The 26,461-nt window shown below is 41.4% G+C and overlaps 2 protein-coding genes across 13 annotated transcripts in view; one reads left to right on the top strand and one right to left on the bottom strand.

The window, feature by feature from the left end:
- SRRD (SRR1 domain containing) lies at positions 1-13,973 on the bottom strand. Of its 7 annotated transcripts, none has more exons than XM_072146887.1 (8): positions 13,939-13,973; positions 11,988-12,158; positions 6,912-6,952; positions 6,227-6,444; positions 4,022-4,120; positions 3,339-3,490; positions 3,195-3,240; positions 1-1,020 (listed from the first exon to the last, which is right to left on the bottom strand). In XM_072146887.1, the coding sequence occupies exons 1-8, from the start codon at positions 13,956-13,958 to the stop codon at positions 829-831; spliced, it is 939 nt and encodes a 312-aa protein (XP_072002988.1). In that variant the 5' UTR covers positions 13,959-13,973; the 3' UTR covers positions 1-828. The 7 variants fall into 7 exon arrangements, with proteins under 7 accessions (XP_072002988.1, XP_072003026.1, XP_072002999.1 ...); XM_072146925.1 differs by lacking the exon at positions 13,939-13,973 and adding an exon at positions 13,493-13,753; XM_072146898.1 differs by lacking the exon at positions 13,939-13,973 and adding an exon at positions 13,442-13,753.
- The window catches only part of HPS4 (HPS4 biogenesis of lysosomal organelles complex 3 subunit 2), a 24,362-nt gene continuing 11,424 nt past the window's right edge, over positions 13,524-26,461 (top strand). Inside the window, exons 1-7 of one of the 6 annotated variants that reach the window (XM_072146850.1) lie at positions 13,524-13,616; positions 17,825-17,950; positions 19,321-19,411; positions 23,267-23,410; positions 24,936-25,043; positions 25,584-25,697; positions 26,355-26,449. In XM_072146850.1, coding sequence (XP_072002951.1) covers positions 17,910-17,950; positions 19,321-19,411; positions 23,267-23,410; positions 24,936-25,043; positions 25,584-25,697; positions 26,355-26,449 — 593 coding nt within the window. In that variant the 5' untranslated portion in view covers positions 13,524-13,616; positions 17,825-17,909. The other 5 variants (XM_072146866.1, XM_072146824.1, XM_072146857.1 and 2 more) reach the window with 5 other exon arrangements.

A 26,461-nucleotide genomic window follows, 5' to 3' on the forward strand; every position in this document is an offset into this window, starting at 1 on the left:
CTGAATACATACACATGCCACACTTTTCATTTTTTTAGTTAGCAAAATTTACAAAAGCACATATATTCTTTACACTTCACAAATACTTGATACTTTGTGTACCTCTATAATATTACATATCCATAAATTAAATTTAACTTTGCGTATGTAACATTTAAAACTTAGGAAAACCGTAAGAGGTATGAATACGGTACTTTTGAACCCACTGTATGAGTATGTTTTTATATACATACATACAGTGTCCCATGAAAAAGACAACACTCTTGTCAGAATAACAGGTTCCTAAAAATATGATGTATATGATAAACTATAGTACAGGCGGTCCCCTACTGAAGAACACCCGACTTACAGACGACCCCTAGTTAGAAACGGACCTCTGTATGTTGGTAATTTACTGTACTTTAACTTTAGACTACAATAAACAGCTGTAACAGTTATTATAGGAGTCTGCAATGAAGCTTTATTGTTAATCCTGGTTAATATGACAATCCAACATTTTTAAAATCCAATTGTCACAGAGACAAAAAAAAAAAAAAAAATTGGCTGGGGTTACAATTACAGGATATACAGTTCCGACTTGCATACAAATTCAACTTAAGAACCTATCTTGTAGATAACCCAGGGACTGCCTATAATTTCATACGTGTAGAAGGCACCGATGTGTAAATTTATCAACTTTGTACGTCTGGTCTGCCCACAAGTAGCTGTACATCCACTGCCATTGTGTAGATTTAGAGACTAGTGGCCACTTCCAGACAAGCCTCGGTACTTGAAACCAGTAACCAAATGTCTCTCCTGTATACTGTCCACCTATTGGAACATTCAATGCTATCCCTTGGGACCGAGTATGATTTCCAGGTCTTCACAGTCTTGATATTGAGGTTCATCTTGACACTGCCATGTTTCCTTCGGTAAAGATTTTAGTTTCGCTACAGAAAATCTATGAATGGCTGTGTCATTAAAAACGTCACCATAGTGACTACTTTCAGGAAATGATGTTTCTTCTACAACTTGTAAGCTCTGTAGAAATACAGAAGTTCATCAGATTCCAGCAGTAGAATAGCACTGGGAGGAGTAGAGCAATAGTAGTTATATTTATAGTGAGCTCCCTCCAGTACCGACACTGTAAGCAGATTTAAGCCCATTATACTACTAGCCCATTTTATGTGAAGTCTCACCCATTTACCTTTAAAAAAATTTTTTAAGGTAACGTCATGTGAAAATGAGCAGGGAAGTGTCACATTTGCCTGGGAAGAGTCAAGTTTGGAGGCTGCAGTTGAAGCGTCACTAAAGTCATATGAAAGATAAGAATCTCAGCTATTAGACTTGTATTTCTGTGATATACAGAACATGACATACAAGCTGCTTAATACATAGTTAGAAATGCAAGCTGTAGATAAAAATACACTTACTGCCCGTTTTTATTTTGTATTTCTAGAAGCTGAAAGTAGAGATTCCTACCTTTAATATGACACAAAAGCATGTTTCTAGATACCGTAGAACTAAAGTTAGGGGAGTTACACTCTCCCTGTAGTCTCTAAACTTTAAAGAGAACCCGTCATGCAAAATAACCCCCCTAAATTAAATATATTTTCATAAACTGCCATTAGAGAGCATTGCCTCTATCCCTTCATTGTCCCTCTACATGCCTGTAAACCTAAGCAATGAGGTCCTAAAGCTGTATGCAAATGACCTGTGAAATGTCCAATGAAGCATTAGCATATTCAAGCTGTCCACTCTATTCATGAGTGGGAGGCACAGCCACACCCCCAGTGCATGACTGACAGCCTGTATAATGGTGTGAGGCTGTATAATGATGTGCTTCCTGGTGCTGGCGCCCCCTGCAGCCTGTGTGTGCATGTGTGTGTTTAGGAGGGATACAGCAGCTCCAGGCAGCCATGTTACAGCAGAACATGTCAGATTCATGTGTAGCTGATGTCTGTGTCTCTCACCTGTATATTAGGAGGATGCAGCATGTCAGCAGATGTAGCACACACACTAGCCATGCTTTACTATACATTACACACAGACATGAGCAGGGGGGAGGAGAGGGGAGGGGTAACAGGGGTGACATCACTGCCTCTGACCATGTGACCAGCCTCATTTACATGATAAAGAATAGATGATTTTACAATGATTAATGTATGAAATAACTAGATAAAGGCTGGGATGGGATCCTTGTGAGCTGCTCCAACAGGTAGAGGTGACAGGACAAGTGACACAGACCTGATGACAGGTGTCCTTTAAAAGGACATAATAGAAGTGGAACGAGTGCAGAGGAGAGCATCCAAGATTATTAGGGGAATGGTGGGACAAGAATACAATGATACATTACTAAACCTGGGGTTATACAGTTTAGAAAAAGACGACTAAGAGACCTTATTACAATGTACAAATACCTGAACGGACAGTACAAGGATCTCTCCAAACATCTTTTTATACCTAGGCCTGTGACCAGGACAAGGGGGCATCCTCTGCGCCTAGAGGAGAGGCGATTCTACCATCAACATAGACAGGGATTCTTTACTGTAAGAGCAGTGAGACTATGGAACTCTCTGCAGTATGAGGTTGCAAAGCTAGATTCACGACTTTTTAGAAAAGTCGCATAGTCACTCCAGGCTCCTGCTGATGTATGTGATGCATTTTATGACTTTTTGAAAGAAATATCCCAGATACAAGTAGAACATAAGAACGTTTATTAAAGGGCCAAAGCCACTTTAATGAATCTGACAGGAAGCTCCAAAGATAGACATAGAACTATCACATGGAGGTGGTCTAATGATAAATAACCCCCTGGATGTCCATATAAGGGCTTTATGTATGATAGACATCTCAAATATATTGTTTCTATATCTGTTCTACACAGCGAGAATTGACTCCAAATTCAGTTATATCTGGTTAAGTCTTCTCTGAATGCAATGTGAATAGATCCCTGCATATTTCTCTACAGACTCAGCGACTTGTCTATATACTGACCCAACACTACTTCTGACCTTAATGAGGTCAATGATCTCCTAAGTGGAAGACAGCCTGGCAGCTCGCCCTAATAAATCTCAGTGAACAGGGGAAGGTTGAATACTTAAATTGAAACATGTTAAAGTGTTTGACAGCGGCTTGTGGGGCCGGTTGGTCACAACTGTTATCGGAGCAACCTCTTAAGCCACTGAAGAAAGCGTTTTTACAAAGGAGCTTACCTTATATATATAAATGTAATCTCTCTGTAGAATTCTGGAAACTAATCTACAAAATAAAGAAGATTTTGTAGAAAATTTTGAAGAAAATGCTGAAACATATTTTGTAAGCATTGTGCTGTTAAACTTTTTCTTGTATTTGCTTACCTTTCTTCTATGCCCTTGAAACTGTTGCCAATAATCATAATCTGTGACAGAGCATCACATGACCAGTTCCTCCAGAGCAAGTTATTATATAGTGCCTTACCACAATGCGGCATGTAGAACAGTGTGGATTTACAGACGGCATGCTTCCCCTCCTGTAATGAAATGCAATAAAGACTATGTATTCATGCGTCTATCCAAAAATGCAATTACTGGCTGATGCTTTAAAGGGTACCTGTCACCAGGACCCCTTTTATTGTCTCCCCCATGTCCCCATAGACAATAGTGAGTACAGTGTTTTTTTTTTAAATAAATCATTAAGTTTTAATAAGTTTTCTAATGAAAACTTTTATCAAAGTTTACCTCTATTCTGCAGTGTCCTAGGCTTGTGTCCACTGAGGAGTGGTTACCCCCCACCCTCGGAAACCACTTTGCCATCAGCCAGTCTGGAAAAAAAAAAACTAAAACTACCCACCTCTCTCCTTCCCCCTAGCTACTACTCTCAGTACGTCATATGCCTATCCGGCCGCCCCTGCCTCCTTTTCTCCTTGATGGTCATACGCAGATGACCGGCTTCAGACGGCCGTGCAGTAAGTTGAGTGCTTGGTCAAAAATAATTCATGTCAATAGGGAAGCTGTATTTGTGGAGAAGGCTTCATTCTTTAAAATAATTGTACTCAACTTACTTCATTTTTTAGCAAAACTGAAAGCCCTAGTTGCTGAAGGACCTCAATCTCCAACATAGAAAATATTGGATCAAAAACGTGGCACTGGTGTTTTGGGATCTGAAAAGAAAGCAAAAACAAAGTCATAGAACGTGTGCTCCTCTTTTTATTCCATGGAGGAAAATTCTGCTGACCTTCACCCTAGCTGTTGGGTCATGACACAAGGCCATAATTATCTCTCTCATGTGAGGGCCCAGGTGGCCTCCAAGAACCCCCCGTATACATGATCAAAAGCTTTTTCAGCATTTATAGATAATAGACACATTGGGTCCCTGGAGGCCCTAGCCCTTGAGATTAGCAAAATTATCTTGACCGTATTGTCCCTGGCTTCCCTCCTCACAACAAAACCCACCTGCTCTTGATGTATCAATAACTGTATGAAAGGCTCGATTTGGTATCCACATTTAGAATGGATATTGTTGGAAGTTACAGCAGTGAGGCTGATCCTTCCGCGGTCTAAGTATCACCGGTATATATGTCTGTAGAGCTTGGCTTGGGAAAGAGCAACTCCCCGATAATGAGTTGAAGGGTTTAGTGAGCAAGGACAGCAATTCAGGCTTACAGGATTTATAAAATGTGAAAGTGAAGCCATTGGGGTTTGGGCTCTTACCATGTTTAAGGTTTTTGATGACAAACACAAGTGAAATCATTCTCCAATCAGGAAGTGTCAGGAGCAGGGATACTAGATAGGGCATTTGCTGCTAAGTAACTGTCCACTGCCAAGGTAAAGGAAGGGTCAGAGGCATTGTCCCCAACATGGTATAGCTTGGAGTAAAATTTTTAGAACTTTATGTCCCAACCCTCCATCTAGCGGGTTTATGGAAAAAATATGGGTGGTTGGCAAGCGTGGATGGATCGCTTTAGCCAGCCAGGTCCCACATTTATCTCCATAATCAAAGAAGCCCTTCTTCATACGTTCCCAATGCACAGCGGTATGTCTGATGTAAAATGGAGACAATTTCCTGTAGTAGGGAAGAAATCTCAGCGTTTGAGCCTCTGTAGTAGTGGATTAATTAACACGTTACTTGTCTGCTAGGGAAAGCAGTAGAGATATAGAGTTTAGCCGCTTGCTCTGTTTTCAACCTAGTCCCGTGAGACCTAAAGATAGTATGTAGTACACTTAAAAGAATTCCATATATACATAGGAAAGGAATCATTGCATGAGGCACAGTGGGAATCTGCTCAAATTACGGAGGCTCCGCAGATAGAGAATCATCAAGAAGATGATTGTTGAGAAAGGGGAACTTTCCAGTGATCCAAAGACGGGTGCATGATCAGACCAAAGGAAGGTATCAATGGAGCATTTGGGCAACATGTCAAGTAGTCTATGTGATAGGAATACGTAGTCAAGTCTATGGTATGTGTAATGTGCCAGTCTATGGTAACTATATTCTCTCAATGAGGGGTGCAGCGTACACCACATATCCACCAAGTGAAAAGCATGAAGCACAGATATAAACCTGCAACAGTTTAATATTTAATCAATGTGTGGAGCAGATTAATATAGTTTATTGGGAAAAGATTCAGTATATCCTGTAATGTATTAATGTACTGTAAATATCTGTTTTTATTCTTGGAAGCAGTTGTCTGGTCATAAAACAGTTCTATCAGTGATTAATAGACCCCCAAGCATAGAAAGCTGACAATCACTGGACCACACCCATGACTAGATAACTTTAGTAAGAATAAAGACAGATACACATTAATAAAGACTGAATATTTTCTACTCATAATCAGTTCAGGCCCATCTGTTTTATAACATGCTGCCCATGATTGTGTTCATCCAGTGAAAACATACCTGTAGGTTGGTGTAATCCCAGGGACTCCCAGGATGGGAGACCTTATATTATACAGAAATATAATGCAAGGACTCCCATTCAAACAACCAAAAAACAGCACCAATTCTGTAAGAACCGCGACAATACTGGCATTGTAAATTGGCCGAAAGACAGGGAGCCTTTGCCTTATATTTCTGTAAGATGCAGGGACTCCCTTCCCGTGCTATGTGTGCAGCCTATGATCAGACCAACATATGGGCACGTTTCCAAGGGCTGAGCATGGAACATGTGTGCAACCACCCTTGAACATTATTTACAGGTTTCCTTTGGGTTCATAAAATGAAGAACAGACAATTTTCAGTTATATATCATTAAGTATAATAATCACCTTAAATTGCTCCAGGAACACAATTAAGAAAGCCAATTGGTGTCGCGATATAACACATGTTGTAAAATTTCCAAGGCCATAGCACACACAGTCAACGTTTTCTAAAGAAATGCAGGTAGTTTTGGTGTCCTCAAGGTTCAGGTTCTTCATCAGTCCCTCATTAATACTGACATCAGGGGAAGACTCTGCTAAAGTATCTGGACACCTAAGTAGACAGCCTAGGAGAAACACATGAAGACTACTTACACAGTAATAAAACCATTGTCTTGGTCATGTGAGTTTTTAAGAGTATAAAACCTAATTAGCAGAATGTGAAAAAAGTGGTAAAATATGATCAAAATCTTCATTTCCATAAACTGGAGAGTTTTTAGTTAAAGACCACAGCAGAGGATGTGATGGACTGTGCATGTCCATGCTTTATGTAAACAGAACATTGATTCTAATGCCCACAGCTTTTTGTAAGGTCTGTACAGTAGCATATTAGCCACTCTGACGTAATGAGTTCGAGTTTACACAGGCATAGTCAGTCCACAAAATGGAGCTGCCACATGTCCCTTGCTTCTTGTCCAGAACACAGTTGTATGAAACCAGTCATAAATACAGCCTTTTGGTAAAATAATTCAGCCAGTTATGAAATATTAGAGTGTATATAGTCTATATATACTCACCGCACCAATGTTCTCACCTTGACAAGAGTGCCAAAAATCAGACACCTGTAGATCTGCCCTGTTAAATAGAAAAATAGGTTACCATATATCTTTGTTTTGTCGCATTGACAAATATAAATAGTAAAATAAACCATACATAAGCTTGTGCAATGCTTATTTATCACATTAGCCCCCTGCAAAAAAACATACGGAAAATATCATCCACAGTATTAATCAACTACTTACAACATCCCTTCAGAGATAAAAAAAAACCTGGATTTAAGTGAACCTGCTGCTCACCTCTATTTTAGAGATTAAATGCCAATTTCATAAGAAGATGGTCATCTGTCTTATATGTGTAATATGTGGAGAAACAGTATATTAATTTACATTGCGTAGTGATGTAGTGTGCAAAATGAACCTCCAAAGACTTCATAGTCAAACATATGGCAAACTCTGTGCAGCGCTGGGGAATCTATGTGCAATATATATATATATATATATATATATATATATATATATATATATATATATATATATATATATATATATATATCAAGGAATTAGAATTATAAATACAGGCGGTCCCCTACTTAAAAACACTCGACTTACATACGAGCCCTAGTCACAAACGGACCTCTGGTAATTTTCTCTACTTTAGTCCTAGGCTACAATAAACAACTGTAACAGTTATCACTGGTGTCTGTAATGAAGCTTTAGTGTTAATATTGATTCTTATGACAACCCAACATTTTTAAAATCCAATTGTCACAGAGACCAAAAAAAGTTCTGGCTGAGATAACAATAATAAAATTGTGAATTAGATTACTCACCGGTAATTCTATTTCCGTTAGTCCACCATGACGGCCCAACCTGGAGGATGCCCCTTGACCTCTGCAGGGACAGGAAGAAGAGAGGTTAAATGCTCCCCCCCGCATCCTCCCGCCAGTGATTACAAAATAACCATGCTGAGGAAGATACAATCAGATTTATTAGTATGTTTGCTCCACATACAAAACTCATCTGAAAGCAATAATACAGAAATAAAAAATTTCTAGGCCGTCATGGTGGACTAACGGAAATAGAATTACCGGTGAGTAATCCAATTCACAATTTCCGCTTCGTCCCCCATGACGGCCCAACCTGGAGACTTACAAAATTAGTAAGCTTTTAGGGAGGGATTACAGCCTGTAACACCTTGCGCCCAAATGACAGATCTTTTGATAAGTGCAAGTCCAGTCTATAATGCTTAGAGAACGTAGTAGATGAAGACCACGTTGCAGCCCTGCAAATCTGATCCAGTGCCGCTCCTCTTCTTTCCGCCCAGGATGTGGACATAGCCCTGGTCGAGTGAGCTCGGATTCCTGATGGTATCGGTATCTTCTGTAGGTCGTAGCATGAAGCAATCGCCAGTCTCAGCCATCTTGCGATAGTCGCCTTCGACGCCTTCCTCCCCTTATTTTTCCCCTGAAATTGGATGAAAAGATTAGAGTCAATACGCCAGGTCTCGGTGATCTGTAAGTATTTTAGGACAGAACGTCTTACATCCAAAGAACTCCATTCTCGTTCTCTTGCTGAAGAAGGGTTCTCACAGAAGGAGGGCAGGATAATCTCCTGGTTCCTATGGAAGTCAGAAACCACCTTGGGAACAAAATTTGGATCCAACATCAATACAATTCTATCATCTAGAAATTTTCATGTAGGGTTCCCTAATAGATATAGCCTGAAGTTCGCCCAACCTTCTAGCAGAAGTGATGGCTATCAGGAAAACCGTCTTAAGTGTTAAGTTCTTTATACTGGAGGAGTCAATAGGTTCGAATGGTTCCTTCATTAAGGCATTCAAGACTAGAGTTAAGTCCCATGCTGATGATTTTTTAACAGTCTGGGGCTTTAACCTAGAAGTTGCTTTAATAAACCTCTTGACCCACCTGTGCTCGATGAGAGGCTGGTCGAAGAAAGCACTAAGCGCGGACACCTGGACCTTCAGGGTGCTGGTGGACAATCCCAACTCCAAACCCTTTTGAAGAAATTCGAGCACCTGCAAAATATTAAGGTTAGCCTGGGAAGGTGGACTGTCCTTACAGAAGGAACAGAACCTCTTCCATATCTTATGGTAGATGGCAAAAGTGACCGGTTTGCTACTTGCCTTCAGGGTCTTGATGACTTCAGACGAGAGTCCCTGAGAACTTAGGAAGCTGGATTCAGGATCCAGGCCGACAGCTGCAGTTTTCCCGGATTTGGATGATGGATTGGACCCTAATGTAGTAGGTCCTCGGACAGTGGAAGGATGACTGGATCCTGTGGCGACATTTTCCTCAAGAGTGGATACCAGCTTTTCTTCGGCCAATTTGGGCAGATGAAGATGGCTCTGGTGTTTTCCTGGAATATCTTTCTCAGAACCCTGGCGATCAGGGGAATTGGGGGGGAAGGCATAGGCCAGTGGAATGTCCCAGTGGTGAGAGAAGGCGTCCAGCTGTTCCCTGTTCTCCCCTTTTTCCAGAGAAAAATAGCGCGGGCATTTGGTATTCTCCCTTGTTGCGAACAAGTCCACTAGAGGATAGCCCCACAAAGATGTTAGCTCCAGGAAGATCTCCTCCTTGAGACTCCACTCGTTTGGTAGGATCTTTCTTCTGCTTAGAAAGTCTGCCCTTGAGTTTTCCGTGCCCTTTAGATGGGTGGCAGATATTGACAGGGTGTGTTGTTCTGCCCACAAAAATATTTTCCGAGCTAGGGTACTCAGGAGAGGAGACCTGGTTCCCCCTTGCCTTTTTATGTAGGAGACCGTAGTTGTATTGTCCGACAAGATGAGAAGGTGTTGGTGGGCAAGAAGTGGGGTGTTCGCGCTGAGGGCTTCCCATACTGCTTGCAACTCCCGGAAGTTTGAGGATCTTCTTGTAATCTCCTCTGTCCAGGTACCTTGGGAAAAATGCTGAGGCATCACTGCCCCCCAGCCCCTGTGGCTCGCATCTGTTTGGATTGGAATGTAAGGGCTGTTTGACCAAGATATTCCCTTCCTCAGATTTCCGTCTTCCAACCACCATAGCAGGTCTTTCTTGACGGCAGGTGGAATCAGGATTTTCCTGTCCAGATCCTTCTGTTTTCTGTTCCAGGATCTTAAGATCCATCCCTGGAGTGTTCTGGAATGGGCCTGGCACCAGGCTACCGAGGAGATGCAGGCTGTTAGAGAGCCCAGGATTTTCATTGCCTCTCTGATGGAGATCACTGATTTTTTCCTGAACCTCTTTATCAGATCCTTGATGTGGTCTCCCTTGTCCTGTGGAAGGAACGACATTTGGTAAACTGAGTTCAAGTTTACTCCCAGGAATTTCCTCACAGTAGCTGGGGAAAGTTCTGACTTCTGATAATTTACTATCCATCCCAGTTTTTTTAAGGTTTCTAGGGTGAGATCTCTTGAAAAGAGTAAGTTCTCCCTGTCTTGGCCAATAATAAGCAGGTCGCAAAACGAATTCCCTCGGCTGCGGAATCTGCAAGGAAGGCTGTTGCTGATTTTAGCAAAGGAAAGTTCTCCAAGATTGTTGACCTTGGAGTTCCCTCCTTGATGTGGGATTCTAGTTCATTTAGCCAGTACAGCAGGTTCCTTGCCACTGAAGTAGAAGCTAAATTAGTCTTCAGACTGAGCATGGATGTCTCCCAGGCCTTCCTTAACAGAGAGTCAGACTTCCTATCCATTGGGTCCTTTAATTGTGCCGCGTCCTCAAATGGAAGGTCAGTCTTCTTCACTATTTTTGTGACTTGCACATCAATTTTTGGACAAGTGTCCCACACCTTGGACTCCTCTGGCTCAAATACAAGTCTCTTCTTAAAGTTCTTGGACACAATGACTCTCTTTTCTGGCTCTCGCCACTCCTCTGAAACCAGCTCCTTTAAGGTGTCATTCAGGGGAAACACCCTCTGGCGTTTTGCCTTTAATCCCCCAAATAATTCTTCCTCCTTAGACTTGGGGGGGAGAATCTCCTCAATTTCCAGGGTCTGTCTTATTGCCTTTAAGAGACCATCGAGTTCCTCAAACTGAAACAGATGACTTGTATCTTCTGTTTTTTGTGAGTCCATAGGATCCTCATCTTCCACATATGAGCATGAGGGAGCTTCAGAGTTATCCCCCTCCTCAGATATAGAAGAATCCGGCTCCACTCTAGGTTTCTTACTCGGTGGGGGCCTGGACGTAACAGCGGCCACTGAAGAACTTATCTTCTCCTCAATGAACCCCTTTAATTCATCTAAGAAGGACGACTTTTCCTCTCTCATAAAATTGTCGATGCAAGATTTGCAAATCGGCTTTTTGTATGAGTCGGACATAGAGTGGGCACACATGTTACACTTCCTAAGTCGACTTTTCTCGGGTTTTTCAGACCTGCTTGTCTTATCCCCTTTATCCTCCTTGCCTTTCCCCTTAGACCCTTGGTCTTTGTCCTGAAAAGGCAAGCGGAGGATAATAAATGACCCGCTATCTTTACACACAGTAAAAGCCCAAACCTGCACAAATGACCCCACTTACAGAAACCGGAGGATGCAGGAAGGTAGGGTCTGCCTCATCAGCCATCATAAAGCCAGGGAAGCACACAGGAAAGTTTTCAGAAACACACCACACAGGAGCACAGCACCGCAGCGTCACACACAGATCTTAGACCTGAGATCAGCATGACTAACCCGCTCCAGGTGTCTTAAATACCTTAATGGGGAGCCCATCCCCCTGTAGAGGCCACCACGCCGTGCTCCCGTTCCCAAGGATGCATTGCGGTCCTGTGAACCGCTACTTCCGGTCGCGACTGGAAGTCGTCATCGGACCTCGAGGACGCCGGGAATTGTAGTTTCTTCAGCCGCCGCGCGCTCACACTAGGATCGCGGAGCGGCGGCCAGGGTAAACGGACCGGAAGGGCGGCGAAAGGGAAGGCACGAAGCCGACCGAACGCCCCAGTCCGCCGGGATTTAGCCAGCCAGGACTACCCATAAGTTCCCTATGGAAGCTTCGACCCCTTCAGATTGTCCTACAAGGTGTGGACCTCGCCTTATATGCATCAGATTACATTTCACATTGACTCTGTTATTATTGTGCCGTTTACTGTGTGTTATATACAGTATAATGTGTAACTTACATAGTTTCATTTATTCGCTTGATAGTGGCAGTGACATCTTCAGTTGTAAACATGTTAGGTGGCTGCTGAGCACCAGAATATGTAGAAGCAGTTTTGTTCTTTAGATGGGACGATTTCTTGCTGGCTTTTTTCTTGTTGACTGTCTGCCATGTGTCTGATTCCATCTTGAACCTGGAGGCGGTGAGAATGTGCAAAATTCTATTAAATGTTATAGCATTATCACACTCCAATGAGGTGGAATGAAAAGTACAGGTAGTCACCATCGGCATCAGTCACTATTAGGTCCTATTAGCCCAGCACAATAATCTCCCAATCATAGGCATGTACAAGCCCAGAGACATTTTCATAGACATGACTAAAAGGATTTAGAGAAACTGAAGTTAATATATTGAAACTACTCACAAAACTACAAGACTGGTGCATGCTGTTCATTCTAAGTAATGGTTCCAACACTTACCTTCCTAGAGTTTTCACGGCATTCATCACTACATGACATTATATACAACCACATGTCCCTGAGAATGACTGCTGACAGGTCAAGACAATACACCATCAACAATGTGCTAGAAACTAGAAGCATGGGGCTCCAGGTTTGTCTGCCATGCCTTTGCTGCTTTTAACCTTTGCACAGAATACCCAAAACATTAACCAAACATCATCCCATCCATCATGTAGCTACAGCAAGTAGCTGTGGTTTTGCTGTTGGGCATTTTATATCGGTTTTATCCTTACCAGTGCTGAAAAAGAGACCTGTATAACATTATGTGAAATATATAAAGCTGACCAGATTGTTTGAAGACAGTTAGATGCCCACTGTGTACTTTTATGGCAAATACAGATTATTTACTCCACAGGTAACTGCAACAATTCCAAAAATGAAATATTTAGCATAAAAAGCTAAAGTACTGTCACCTCTGCTGACATGGCTATTTTAGTAAATGCTTGTCTTACCCTATAAAAGTCACATACGTGAATTGCTAGGTTCCTCGGCTACCCCTCGTGGAAATGTATATGAATAAGCTTGAATAAGTAGAATGAGAACATACCCGTCAGCTGCAGGGGCAGTGTACCCGTCAGCTGCAGGGGCAGTGTACCCGTCAGCTGCAGGGGCAGTGTACCCGTCAGCTGCAGGGGCAGTGTACCCGTCAGCTGCAGGGGCAGTGTACCCGTCAGCTGCAGGGGCAGTGTACCCGTCAGCTGCAGGGGCAGTGTACCCGTCAGCTGCAGGGGCAGTGTACCCGTCAGCTGCAGGGGCAGTGTACCCGTCAGCTGCAGGGGCAGTGTACCCGTCAGCTGCAGGGGCAGTGTACCCGTCAGCTGCAGGGGCAGTGTACCCGTCAGCTGCAGGGGCTGTGTACCCGTCAGCTGCAGGGGCTGTGTACCCGTCAGCTGCAGGGGCTGTGTACCCGTCAGCTGCAGGGGCTGTGTACCCGTCAGCTGCAGGGGCTGTGTACCTGTCAGTTGTAGGGCTGTACACCAGTCAGCTGTAGCCGGCGGCCCTACACCGGTCACTAATACTGCTATGCGTTCCACCCAAATCTTCTCCTATTCATTCTGCGTTCCAGGGACTTCACCCCGTAAGCACGTGTGCGTTCCACGCCTCTGCTCCACATCTCTATCCATTGATAGGTGAGGACGATCTCTCTGTACTGACACAGGGATGTGATGTAGTTAGAGTCAGACAGACGTATGCATCATGCGACGATTGTTTTGAAAGTAGGAAGTGGTTTAGAAAACATTAGTGACTGATAATAAGAGGAACAGGTAGGAAGCGCATTTGTGTCATGCTTAACGCTGCATAAACCGCCACGGACTTGTTATCGGTAACAACAAATCAGAGTTTGGCTTTCATTTTCAAAACTTGACTGAAGAAAAGTAAGCTAAGCTTTGATTGGTCACTGTCCCCTTCGACTGTCATAAAACCAGACATCGATCCCTTCTGAAAACTTACTCTGAGTAGGTTGTCGGCATATATATCCCTTTTGGCCTGTGTGGTACATATACAGTAATGTGTTTTGAGAAAGGGAGAGTTCTATTTAGTATAGAGTTTGTAATAACATGCGCTGATGATTACACAGTCACTGGTTTCCGCACTTGTCCGTGTATGAGGGTCATCATGTGAATAGCTGTACTGCAGCGCCACTTAGTGGTCACTGTGAGGCACGACAGCCGCTGCACTAGAATGTGGGGGTTGGAGGGATCACGAGAAGAGTCTTGTGATCGGTTTATGTGAGAAAGCTGCTTCTCCATCCTCCATGCATCCTCCAGGGCTGCGGCTGTGGTGAGTGGATGACTATCTCTCTCTAAAACTCTCATCTTGTGGGTTTTGTGTTTTATCATACAAGGGGGACCTCTTGATCTATTACGGGCGGCGCGAGCACCAGGCAAAACTATGCCAGGTACAACCAGGGGTAAGTTTTGTAAAAATCTGCAAATGAACATTTGCAGGTTTTTCAAAATTGCGCAGTGTCCACCCACTCCGTCAGCTGACGCGCCCACACGGCACGCATGTCGCATAGTCGCTGTAGGAATTTGCAATTCTTTCACTGCTTCTATGCACTAGCGTAGAAAAAAATGATAAATCTCCCCCTATATATGTTTACATCTTACCTGATATCAGAGTTATTCTATAATTCCTTCATTTCTCATTATATATACACAGACACCTGCAGTGAGATGTGTCTCTGTATACCGGGCTCCATTATATATAAAAGCTGTGACATAATAAATGTTCATTTATATAGTGCCATCATACTCCACAGATCATGGGGTACATATACAAATAATATAGGACACTACAGAGCAATAACATGGTCATATGAAACAATAGGAGGGCCCTGCTCCCAAGAGCTTACAATCTTTGTTTCTCTGAGACAGTACACCATAGCTTTCTGTGGATGTTCACTATGTTTATTTCCAGTGGACAGAAATCTGACCATGGTCACACAGGTGCACTCGTTATCACAGAGAGTAATCAGAGCTGTGTCATATAACAAGCCGGGCACCTGTGTGAGGGCGCATTCACACAATGCGTTGTGTCGCGTTTTTTTATACATTTTTGACGCATTCCAAAGGCTTCAACCTTGATCACATGTTGAAGTAGCATTGCGTTTCCATTGCATTTGCTAAAACGCAATGTAACCTCAGCATGTGATCAAGGCTGAAGCCTTTTGAATGCGTCAAAAATGCATCATAATTTGTGACGCAACGCATCGTGTGAAAGCGCCCTGACCATGGTCAGCTATGGAAATAAACATAGACGCTTTCTATCGAATTACAGCAATAGAAAACTGTGAGGGATTGATACAGAAAGTATATTGGAATATTGTAGAACTTTTCATCATACAAACAATAACATTGATTTTCTAAAATGGGAATCCCCTTTTAACCCCTTCGTGTCTATGCCATTTTAGACCTTTAGGACCAGGCCTGATTTTTAAAATTTGCCCTGTGTCATTATAGGAGGTTATAACTTTTTGACACTTTAACATATCCAGGGGATTTTGAGATTGTTTTACCGTCACACATTGTACTTCGAAGTAATATTCAAATTTTGATGATATCTTTTGTGTTAAGTTATGAAAAAAACTTAAATTTGGCAAAAATTTCTAAAAATTCTTCATTTTCATAGTTCAAAATGTTCTGCTTTTCAGGCAGATAGTCATAGCACCCAAGTAACTTTATAACTAACATTTCCAGAATGTCTGCTTTATATCGGCATAGGGTTTTATGCATCTTCTCTCTTTTCTAGGTTGTTAGGAGGTTCAGAATTTTGGGAGCAATTTTTCTCATTTTTATGAAAAACGCCAAAACCCTTATTTAGAGGCACCTCCTCAGCTTTAACTGACTCTGAGAGGCCTAAACAGCAGTAAACCCCCATAAAGCATGCCATTTTAGAAACTACACCCCTCAATGTGTAAAAAATCAACTTTAAAAATATGTTAACCCTTTAGTGGTTAAAACAAAATGGAGGTCTAATTTACAAGCTGTCATTTTTTTTAGACAATATATTAATTTTGGCCAAAAATTAAATCGTCACAATGTATTAAATTACAAAAAACTCCACAAAGTTTGATACCCAACGTCTCCCGAGTCAGAGGATGCCCCATATGTGGTGGTGACTGATGTATGGGCGCACGGCCGGGCATAGAACGGAAGGAGGCGCCATTCAGAGCAGATCTGCAACGTCACATCTTACAGGCTATAAAATGTTTATTTTTTTGTAATTTGGACATATGGGGGATTATTTTTTTGTGGATGAGATCCACTTTTCAGGTACATCATTTACAGGGGGGCTCAATAGCCAATAATCAGATTTTATTAACTCTTTCTTGGTGATGGTTAAAAAAATCATTAATTCTTGTTTATGGTTTTTAGCATTTTTTTCCTCGGACATTCACCGTACCATAAAAATAATGTATTATCTTTATTCTATGGGTCATCACGATTACGGTGATACCCCATTTATATGGCTTTTTTATGGTGAACTTGTTTTGCAGAATATAGAACTCATTTTGTGAGACATTTACTTGTTTTTGTATCGCCATGTAACAATGGGCAGAACATTTATATTTTTTTGTTTACAGCGCTGGTTTAGAGCTTATTTTTTGCGGGACAAGCTGTACTTATTCTTGGTATCATGTTGGGGTACATTTTACTTTTTGATCACTTTTTATGCACTTTTTATGCGGTCAGATGTGAAAATGTAATAATTTTTGTGAGGTTTTTTTGGTTTTTTTTTTTTACGGCGTTCACCGTACGGGTTCAGTGACCATTTTATTTTATTTGACGGGTTGTTACGGACATTGTGATACCAAATATGTTGTGGTTTTTTTGGTGATTTTCACTTTTTTTATGTTTTATATGATTACTGCATGGGACGGGACTTAAGGGGACTTTTATTCTTTTTAAATAATTTTTTTTTAAAACTTTTTTTTTACTGTTTTATTTTGTCCCAGGGTGGGACATGAACAAGTGATCATTTGATCACTTGTTCATTGTAATATGCTGCAATACTAATGTATTGCAGCATATGACATAGTCAGCCTATGCATTCTGCATAGGCTGACAGCTGCACTGTTAGATCGTGCACAGTGCACGATCCTAGCAGGCAGCTGCCATAAGCAGCCCAGGGGACCTGATCGTGCCTCTAGGTTGCCATGGCAACGATCGGCACCTCCGTGCCCTGCACGGAGGGTGCCGATCGTCGCGCCAATACACCATAGATGCCGCGGTCACTATGACCGCGGCGTCTATAGGGTTAAACAGTCGGGATCGCGATAGTCGCGATCCCGGCTGTTACTGCGGGATCCCAGCTACCGTGTACCGCTGGGATCCCGCGGCGATCGCAAGGGCTCAGCTTCTGAGCTCGGGCGATCGCCATGACGTGATTCTACGTGAAGGTGCGGGAACTACCCGCATCCTATGACGTAGAATCACGTCAGGGTGCGGGAAGGGGTTAAAGGACATCTACTACCAAAATGAAAGACTGTAGGGAGCCTGGAGCCCCTCGGGTTCATTTGCATACAGTCCTTCATCCTGGTGGTAGATGTCCTTTACGTGTAAAGGCTTTCTGTAGATAAAGTATTTAGCTGTGAATGGAAAGCTTCATGGTTTGCTTCTAGGGGAGGCCGGGCATGTGACGGTCACACAGGTACATGGCTACTCAGCCGTATTCCTGTGTGATCAGCACATGACCTCCATTATCTTCAGCCTCAGCCTTGCTTTCCTCCGTTCATCCTGTCCATATGGGTGTATCCAGTGCCTAGGTACAAGATGTATGTAAATTATTCTGAGGTCTCTCAGATCCATGTTAATGTTTCTACCTTTTCCTCCAGGATCGCTTGGGGCAATGAGTCTGTGTAGTAAGTACTGTGTTGGTTGGCAGTGAAGAACTTGATGGCGGTGGAATAATTTCACTCCATGGCATCTCTATTTGTTTCTGAGGTCAGACCAGTGTCATGGTGAGTCTATTATTCATGGAATATGTGTTCTGTATGTATTGTGGTAGTTTAAGCTAATGTTAAACCTTTATTCACACAGGCATGGAAAAATGGCAATTTTTTTTCTATGCCTGTGTGAATAAAGGTTTAACCTTTTTTCATCATATTGGGTGCTGTGGGCTTTTCTCCCCTTTTTGTCTTGGACTATGGATCCTGCACACTAGGACCCTGGGCTGCGTACATCAAACAAACAGCCTTTGCTAAATAGATTGGTTGCTGTCTTTTTTCCTTTTTTTTTTTTAAGCTTTTTTTTAAGCTACTTATAAACATCACAAGACCATATTCCCTATTATAATGTCATTCATTACCATTATAATATATATATAATATGTGTATTCCATAATACTATATAATATATATTTAAACACCTGCCTAAATATCTAACTAGTATGAATATTTCATAGGAAATCTAATTTGAGAGGCCAAGTGTCCTTGTAGAAAGAGCTGTCATTCTGGAGCTCATACTTTCTGTATAGTCTATTGGATCTTACTTGCAGCAGCTTGGACCCAGATCTATATACCATAAGGGTAAATGATCCTCCAGTCGAGTGACAGCAGCAATAGTGATAATTAGAGATGAGCAAGCACTAAAATGCTCGGGTGCTCGTTATTCGAGACAAACTTTTCCCGATGCTCGGGTGCTCGTCTCGAATTACGAGCCCCATTGAAGTCAATGGGAGACCGAGCATTTTTTTGCTAAAACAGAACAGCAAAAGAACAGTGCTTCGTTAAATATTCCAGATGTTTCCTGATGTTTTGCTCGTTAGAACACTATTCTTCACTTTCCAGGTCTGCGCACCTGTCTCCCGCTAAGTTCGGAGATGTTCGGAACATCTGGAATGTGAAGAATAGTGTTCTTTCAATGTGTTCTGCACTTAAATGGTCCTGTATTCACTGTTTTTAATTTTTTAATTCTATTCTTCACTTCGTAGAGGTGCGTGCGTATCTCGGAAGACACGCGCGCACACCTGCAATGTGAAGAATAGAATTAAAACATTAAAAACAGTGAATACAGGACCATTTAAGTGCAGAACACATTGAAAGAACACTATTCTTTACATTCCAGATGTTCCGAACAGGGGAAATACTCGTCCGAGTAACGAGCCGGTCCGAGGATGCTAATACTCGACCGAGCAGTATATTCGGACGTGTATACTCGCTCATCTCTAGTGATAATCTTTTTTTTTTTTTTTTTTTCTTTGGACACATCACCCGTTACATAGAATTGTACCCTCATTCACATCAGTGACGCCAAGGTCCAGCCATCAATCACAGGAATCCTGTATGGGTTCATTTTCTTATGTCTTTATTCTGCTTTTATATATACACAGGATGAATTATTTCTTTCTCTATGATGGATCAAAGGTGAAGGGAGAAGGGGACCCCACAAGGGATGGAATAAATTTCTTCTATCCTCCGCAGGTGAACTTGATTTTCTAGTATGTCTGGTGTATACATAATATTTTTATTCCGGGACCAAATATTAGGTAATTTATAGTAATATATTGTATATAGTGTATAACCTCTGTACAGCTCTGTGGCTGTAGGTTAGCACTGCAGAACTGTTTCCTGTTTGTATACTTATGCAGATAATGGAAACAAACTACATTTGATATTTAAATATATAGTGTTAACTTTTTGGTTTGTTTTGTTTTATAAAATTTGATGTTGTAGAAAATGTTTTCAATGTGAAAGGACACCTGTCAGCAAATTAAACCAAACAAGCTGCATATACCAATAAAAACAGGTAGTGGGCACTCATGAATACACTGGATCGATGAAGAATAGGTCCATTGATCGGACTGCTACTTGCCACATTGTGGCAGAGCTTTAGAGGGTATGTTCCAATATAGGTGGGCTTTTCATAGTACCATAATTAGAAGAGGGCTAGGATCTGTTTTTATTAGTATGTGCAGTTTGTTCGGTTTAATTTGCTGACAGGTGTCCTTTAACAGTAAACCTTTAGCCATTTTGTAATGTCCTGGCTGAGCCCTGGTTTCTCAGATGTTTTGTGCACTACATAAGGGAATGATCTTTTATTAGCCAGAAGAGCACAGAGCTGTGGAGATGTATGAAGATGCCCTTCCAAGAACCTTCCAAGTTGCATAGGTTTTATGGTCCCTATAAAACTCTTTATGTTCTCATTGCCTCCCGTGCTTTCCATTATTTGTGTATATAGAAGCATAGAGGAGTAAACAGTAAAGATAAAATCCTTCATTCATACAAGGAGAATTGTGACATTCTGTCAGCTTCTGGAAAACCTCATACTCCATTTTTACTACAGCCCTTGGAATGCAGCGTGTGAAATTCATTGCATGCGTTGTTTGTCCAGCTTCCTGTACTAATCCAAAGCTGTCAAGAATACAGTATGACTTGTATGTAACATAAGCACAATTTTCATAAACATCATACAATTCAGTGTGCATTTTCTTCTGTTGTGCCTTCTATTAGCTTGCCAAGTTGGCTTATAACTTTTATTGAGTTCACTTCATGTGATGTATATATTTTTTACATTTCTAAGCAGTTGCACCAGATTTCTAAACGTAATCTGTAACTGTAAATTGAGTTTGAGCTTATGTAGTGATTAAAGTAAAACTAAGCTCTCAACAGAATTTGAGAAATGAATAATACAGATAGTATACTTTTTAACATACTTAAAGGCAACCTGTGACAAGGGACCTCATTTTCACTAATGACAAGTTGCAGAAGCTCATCACACCTGCATTGAAAAAATGCCTCTGTGTTTAAAAAGCATTAGCATTACAATATAATTGTGTTATAATGTATCTTGCACCCTGACAAAATCTGCTGTGTAGTCACAGGGGTTGGGCTTTGGTTTGAATGCATTTCATAAAACAACATGTGACTTGTCTGTTTTACTCACTCCTCAGTTTTTGGCCCCCACCTTTGTGCTCCTGTACAGCTCCTCCCTCTCCCACTGATGTCAGCTTACCAGGCTGTGAGCTCTGTGAAGGAGCAGGACAGAGGAGCTTTACAGGAGCACAAAGGTGGGGGCCAAAAACTGAGGATTGAGTAACACAGACACGTCACATGTTGTTTTTTCAAATGCATCCATAACAAATCCCAGCCCCTGTGACTACACAGAGGATTTTGTCAGGGTGCAAGGTAATAATATAACACACAATTATATTGTAATGCAGATGGGCATACTTGCACTGCCGGTGTGATGGGCTTCTACAACCTGTCTATAGAGAAAATGAGGTCCCTGGTGACAGGTTCCCTTTAAGTAGTGCTTTATAATGTCTTATTGAGGGTCCAACCACAGCATGTTCCATTCCCTTCTGTAGGACTACTAGAGATAGCCATCCGGAAATGTATTTGGTGGTGGCTAAGTTTGTGCACTACAGCTCCATTCACATTAGAATCTCAAGGAAATTGCCAAACCTGATTTTCCAGATTGTGGGTCTGACTATGGGACCCCCTCATGTACTGGATGATGTACTGGTGTAGTGGCACAGGACGACTGTATTAGAGGTGACATGGATTCTCTGTTACAAGTGTAGGTCAATGTACAAGGCGATTGGTGCTTTTTATTTTTGAGGCTCTATAAAAGATAGCACCGAAACCATTGTTTTCTCATCTGGCAGCTATTTGGGGACATGTTTTAATGACATTAAAACAAATGTCTGTTCAGTCTTTCAAAGATGACAATCTTTATGTTCATTGATAACCTGGACTGCAGACTATGATGCAGTCCACATGACTTCCTTAGAAGTCATTAAAAATTCATTGGGGGAGATTTATTAGAAGTGTCTGCGATAAAACTGTTCTAGTTTTCCATGGAAACCAATCAGAGCTCAGATTCCATTTTATAAACATCTGTGGGGAAATGAAAGCTGAGCTCTGATTGATTGCCATGGAGAACTAGAACTGTTCTGTTCTCCCAGACACTTCTGATAAAAATACCCCAAATGACCATATCTAAGAAAAAGACAGTGCTCCAGATTCAAAGGGAGAAATGGTATGTCACACGTCGGCTCCCGCTATACGGAGAGTGCTGATGGGCGGAGCCCTCTCCATACAATGTGGGTGTTTGCTGTATTATGCAGCAAACACCCACCGGTAACACCCGCAATTGGTGCTGGCACTGACAAAGCTGCCAGAGGCATTTAAATCCCAGCGGCGCATTGGCGCTGCCATATTGGAGGGGGCAGTGACCGATTGCTAAGACAGCCTCTGGTCATATGACTCAAGGTCGTCTCATTATAACTCATTTATTACAATGTGCGATTTGCACATTGTAATAAATGATGTGGTAAATCCCCATATACTGCCAATATAATACTAATAAAAAAAAGAAAAATTCAAATCACTCCCCTTTCCCTATAACTGATTTAAATATAAATAAACAGTAAAAATAATAAACATGTTAGGTATTGCTGCATTCCAAAATGTCCGATCTATCAAAATGTAATAACGGTTAACCCCCACAATGAAAAATAGCACCCAAAGTCTAAAATGCCACTGTTTTCCATTCTGAAAAATATTTTAAAAAATGCAATAAAAAGTGATCAAAAGGCTATATAGTTCTTAAAGTGGCAGCATTGAAAACGTCATCAAAAAGTTGCAAAAAAATGACACCACACACAGCTCCGTGCACAGAAGTTGAAAAAGTTATTAGCACCAGAACATGGCAAAATTAAGATTTTTTATTTTTTTTTGCACAGGAGGTTTTATTTTTTGTAAATGCATGAAAACATTATAAAACCTATACAAATTTGGTATCCCCAAGAAGAAAGTAGAATAAAATAGACATGTCATTTGGGGCGCACAGTGAAAGCTGTAAAATCCAAGTCCACAAGAAAATGGTGCAAACGTGTTTTTACACCTTCTTCACTGCATTTGAAATTTTTTTCCAGCTTCCCAGTACACAGCATTTTTGTAGGTGGGCACTAAAAAATGGAAACGCAAAAATGAATAAGGAGGCGTTAAACTGCCAGAAAAAATAACAGATATCTGAAGAGTATCACATGAACTAAGCAGCGGGGATGTGCAAAACAACTTGGCCAAAAAATTATTAGCATAAAGTGAATTGTAACAATACTTCTTACTTTATTAGAATATAATAGCACTAGCATAAAAACACTTAAAAACAAATGGCCACATGAGCCATAGCACAGTGCATAAGTGCGTCTAATATGATATCCGAAGAGCTTGATTATATTTACTTGGGTCACTTGTGCCAGTTCACTTCACTATAAGCTGTTCTTTTCCAGTTATATGTAGACTTATCCGATGATGTTGTGTCATTTTCAGACGGCCATTGACCAGCAGGAGTTACTATGTGGACAGATAGCAGGAGTTGTCCGTTGCCTGACTGAGATTTCTAGTTATCCCCCTAATCTTATTCGACTACGAAAGCAAAAATTCGCCATTCAAGTGCATGGCGAGTACTTGTGGGTGAGTGGTCTTCAGTATGTGAAATTGATTTTGTAACAAAGTCCTCATTTTTCTTTTATCCATATATTTTGAGAAAAGATGTGTTCTGGGTTGTAACGTACTGCTGAGCATTCATGCCAGTGCAGCATAAATATGTAAGGGTGTGTTCTCAAAGAGGATTTTGACACAGATTTGTATCTGGAAGATCCATGAGAAAATCTCCTCATGAACTCAGGCGACTGTCTTTATTTTTGTCCTCTCACTGGCAAAATCTGGACAGATTCCACTCGCCATCTAGGGCACATTGGAAAACCTGACAGACAATCCATATTAAATACCTTGTTTGAATATATTCTAAATGGTGGACCAGGAAGTGAATGTAGGAAAACAATTATTAAACACTAAAATACCGGGGCTTGTTATCTGTGGGAAGCATTTAATTTATATTAACAACTAACACCCGTGATATGCCTCTCCTGTTTAGGGGCTGTGGTCAGACTTGACTGTGGCATTAAATAGGTTATTGCTCCCACTGGTGCCAGTGCCGATGCTAGCAGTTCACATGAGGTGCCATGAACACCTGTCCTGTATGGAGTGGGCTCAGCCCATGAGTCCCCTCATACATCCTTAACAGCCCCATGATGTACAGTTATATTGTGTTGATTAGGTGTTAAAGGGCTTTTTCCAGTTTTATGAAGCTGATTACCTATTAATAAGTTAAGTGATCAATATGAGACCCCACTCTAGAGATCACCCAACCATTGGCTGATCATGTACTCCGGATTTTGGTGCCATAGGCGGGCAAGAAGTATCCTCCCTTCCTCTGTGTAGTGACTGGCCCTGGGGAGCTGTAGATGAGCCAGTAATCTCATATTAATGACATATCCAATGGAACTGGAAAGCCCATTTAAAGTAATAAAGATGTACAGTATAGGGAATACTCCTAGATTAGGGAAGATATAGGGCAGTGATGGCAAACCAGAACCACATATTTATTGCAAAGTGCCAACACGGCAATTCTAGCATTAAATTATTAAAATCTTCTTGCTCCGTGCTATACTACAGCTTTCCATTGTCCTGGGCACACCAAAATCATTGACAGAAGGTGGGAAAATTCAGATTGCCATTGGAGCTTCCCTGAACATGAAAATTTTTGGGGCCAAGAGCAGGAACTTCAATGGCTCCAATGATAATCTGACCATGTCCTCACCTTCTCTTCCTGCAGTCTCAGGTAGACCAAGATGCTTCACGTTTTGGGCTACTTGGGCCTGCAGGAGGATCCTTCAAGTCCTGTCTGGTGAATTCTGTGCTGGGGCAACAGCCTGTGTGCCCACTGAGAGGGCTCAGAGTGCCACCTCTGGCACCCGTGCCATAGGTTCGCCACCACTGATATAGGGAATACTCTCACATTCTCCAGAAAGTTTTCTAACTCTACAGGTACGCTTCAATATCATTTTTCATAAAATATTATATGATGTCATCTGAAATTAGCTTTAACTGCATTGGTGATATAAGTATAGTTCTTAAAGGGTTTTATTTCTTTCAGGCACTCGGGTGCTCAATGGATGTTTCGGATGTCACTTGCAAATGTTTCTTGGAGGATCTGATTGGACTGTTTCGCTTTTATAATGGACCATTGTGGCACGCCTACCGGGTAATATATCCGCATAGAATTATATTTACGGTTTAATAAATAAACCATAGTATAATTAATAGTGGAAATAGGATTATAAAATAAAAAAAAATATTTGTCTCCAGAAGCCATGCATTGCTCGGACATCTGTACAGAGCACAATTGTATTTTAACCCTTTCAGGCACCTTCCTACATTAAAGGGGATGTCACATGTACACCGTTGTAATTAGCAGGGTGGTTGCGCTTGGCATTGCAGCTCAGTTTCATTCACTTAAATAGAACCGACCTGTAAACTGGTCGGGAGACATATGGATGTGATGATACCAGCCTGCAGTGTCTCATAACAGGTGCCAGGTTTCCATATTTTTTTTTTTTTTTTTTTAACGAGAACAGTGTTGTGTGCCATGAATGGACCTAGCCTGAGGGCTACTGCCCCTCCATCTTGTTTAAAATTTGGATTACTACTGATGCTCTGTGCAAGTTTCTCAATTCATGTTGGATGAACTGTACTCCATGCAGGTTATGTAGCGTCGGGTGAGCTTACTTTTCTTTCTTCTTAGGTTCGTTCCCAGGAGGAGCTGAGCAAGGAGTGGAATCTGTACCTAGAACACATACAGAACACCTCAGACCTGCACAAAATCTTTAACTCCCTCAGCCATGTGGATAAAACTAAAGTATGGTCCCACCATCCTCAGATGATTTGATATATTGTGTATTGTGCAGTCTAATCATATATATCATTATATTGCACAGTATTCTAGTTTATCCAAAACATTTACCTAGTGTCAGGCAGCTACAGAATCAATCTATTCCTATTGTAACTGGAGTTGTCCATTGTCAATGAGCTTACCCACGGGTAATTGGCTCTTTCATTGGAGGTCCTGCTTTGAATCTCCATGATAAGCGGTTTTACTGGGAAACTAGAGGGGGTATTGTTATTTTGGGCAGTTTAGTGTAGGGGTCCCAGGGGTATACTAGGACAAGTGTGACACTTTGCTGTCAGTGTGTGTTCTGGTTGGCATTAGTGGTGTTTCTTATAATGGATATCTCCCTTCACGTGTAATAGTAAGGATGCAATCACACGTCAGATGTCAGTTTGTAGTGATGCGCAGTAGTGTAGTGATAGTGTAGTGTGCGGATGAGGTCTTGAAAAAAATCAGCCACATTTGTACGAAAAAGCAAATCTATACCGTGACCATTATGTTACAGAATTCAGTTTGTCTTCATTGTAAAGGGGTAATTAGGGGGTAATTATTTGGTTACATTAAAACAAGTATAGTGAGAAAATCTAACAGTGGATGAGAAAATGACTTTTTTCTTTTTTTTGGCAGGTTGATCCGCTTCTCTTGCTTAAAGCTGCACTCATTTTGCAGACTTGTCAGCGCTTTCCCTATATACTGGCTGGCTGCATTATTTATAAAAATCGGTATGCTTCAAA

The sequence above is a fragment of the Engystomops pustulosus genome, chromosome 1 (genome assembly GCF_040894005.1).
Source record: "Engystomops pustulosus chromosome 1, aEngPut4.maternal, whole genome shotgun sequence".
NCBI lineage: Eukaryota > Metazoa > Chordata > Amphibia > Anura > Leptodactylidae > Engystomops > Engystomops pustulosus.

Bases quoted from the DNA above. Each gene is read 5' to 3' on its own strand.
- SRRD (XM_072146876.1), bottom strand. From the start codon at position 12,748: ATGTTATACAGGTCTCTTTTTCAGCACTG. The intron at 6,445-6,911 runs GTGAGAACATTG...TGTTTCTCCTAG, and splicing joins TTTTTGGCACTCTTGTCAAG to GCTGTCTACTTAGGTGTCCA. The intron at 3,241-3,338 runs GTAAGCAAATAC...TTTATTTTGTAG, and splicing joins TTCAAGGGCATAGAAGAAAG to ATTAGTTTCCAGAATTCTAC.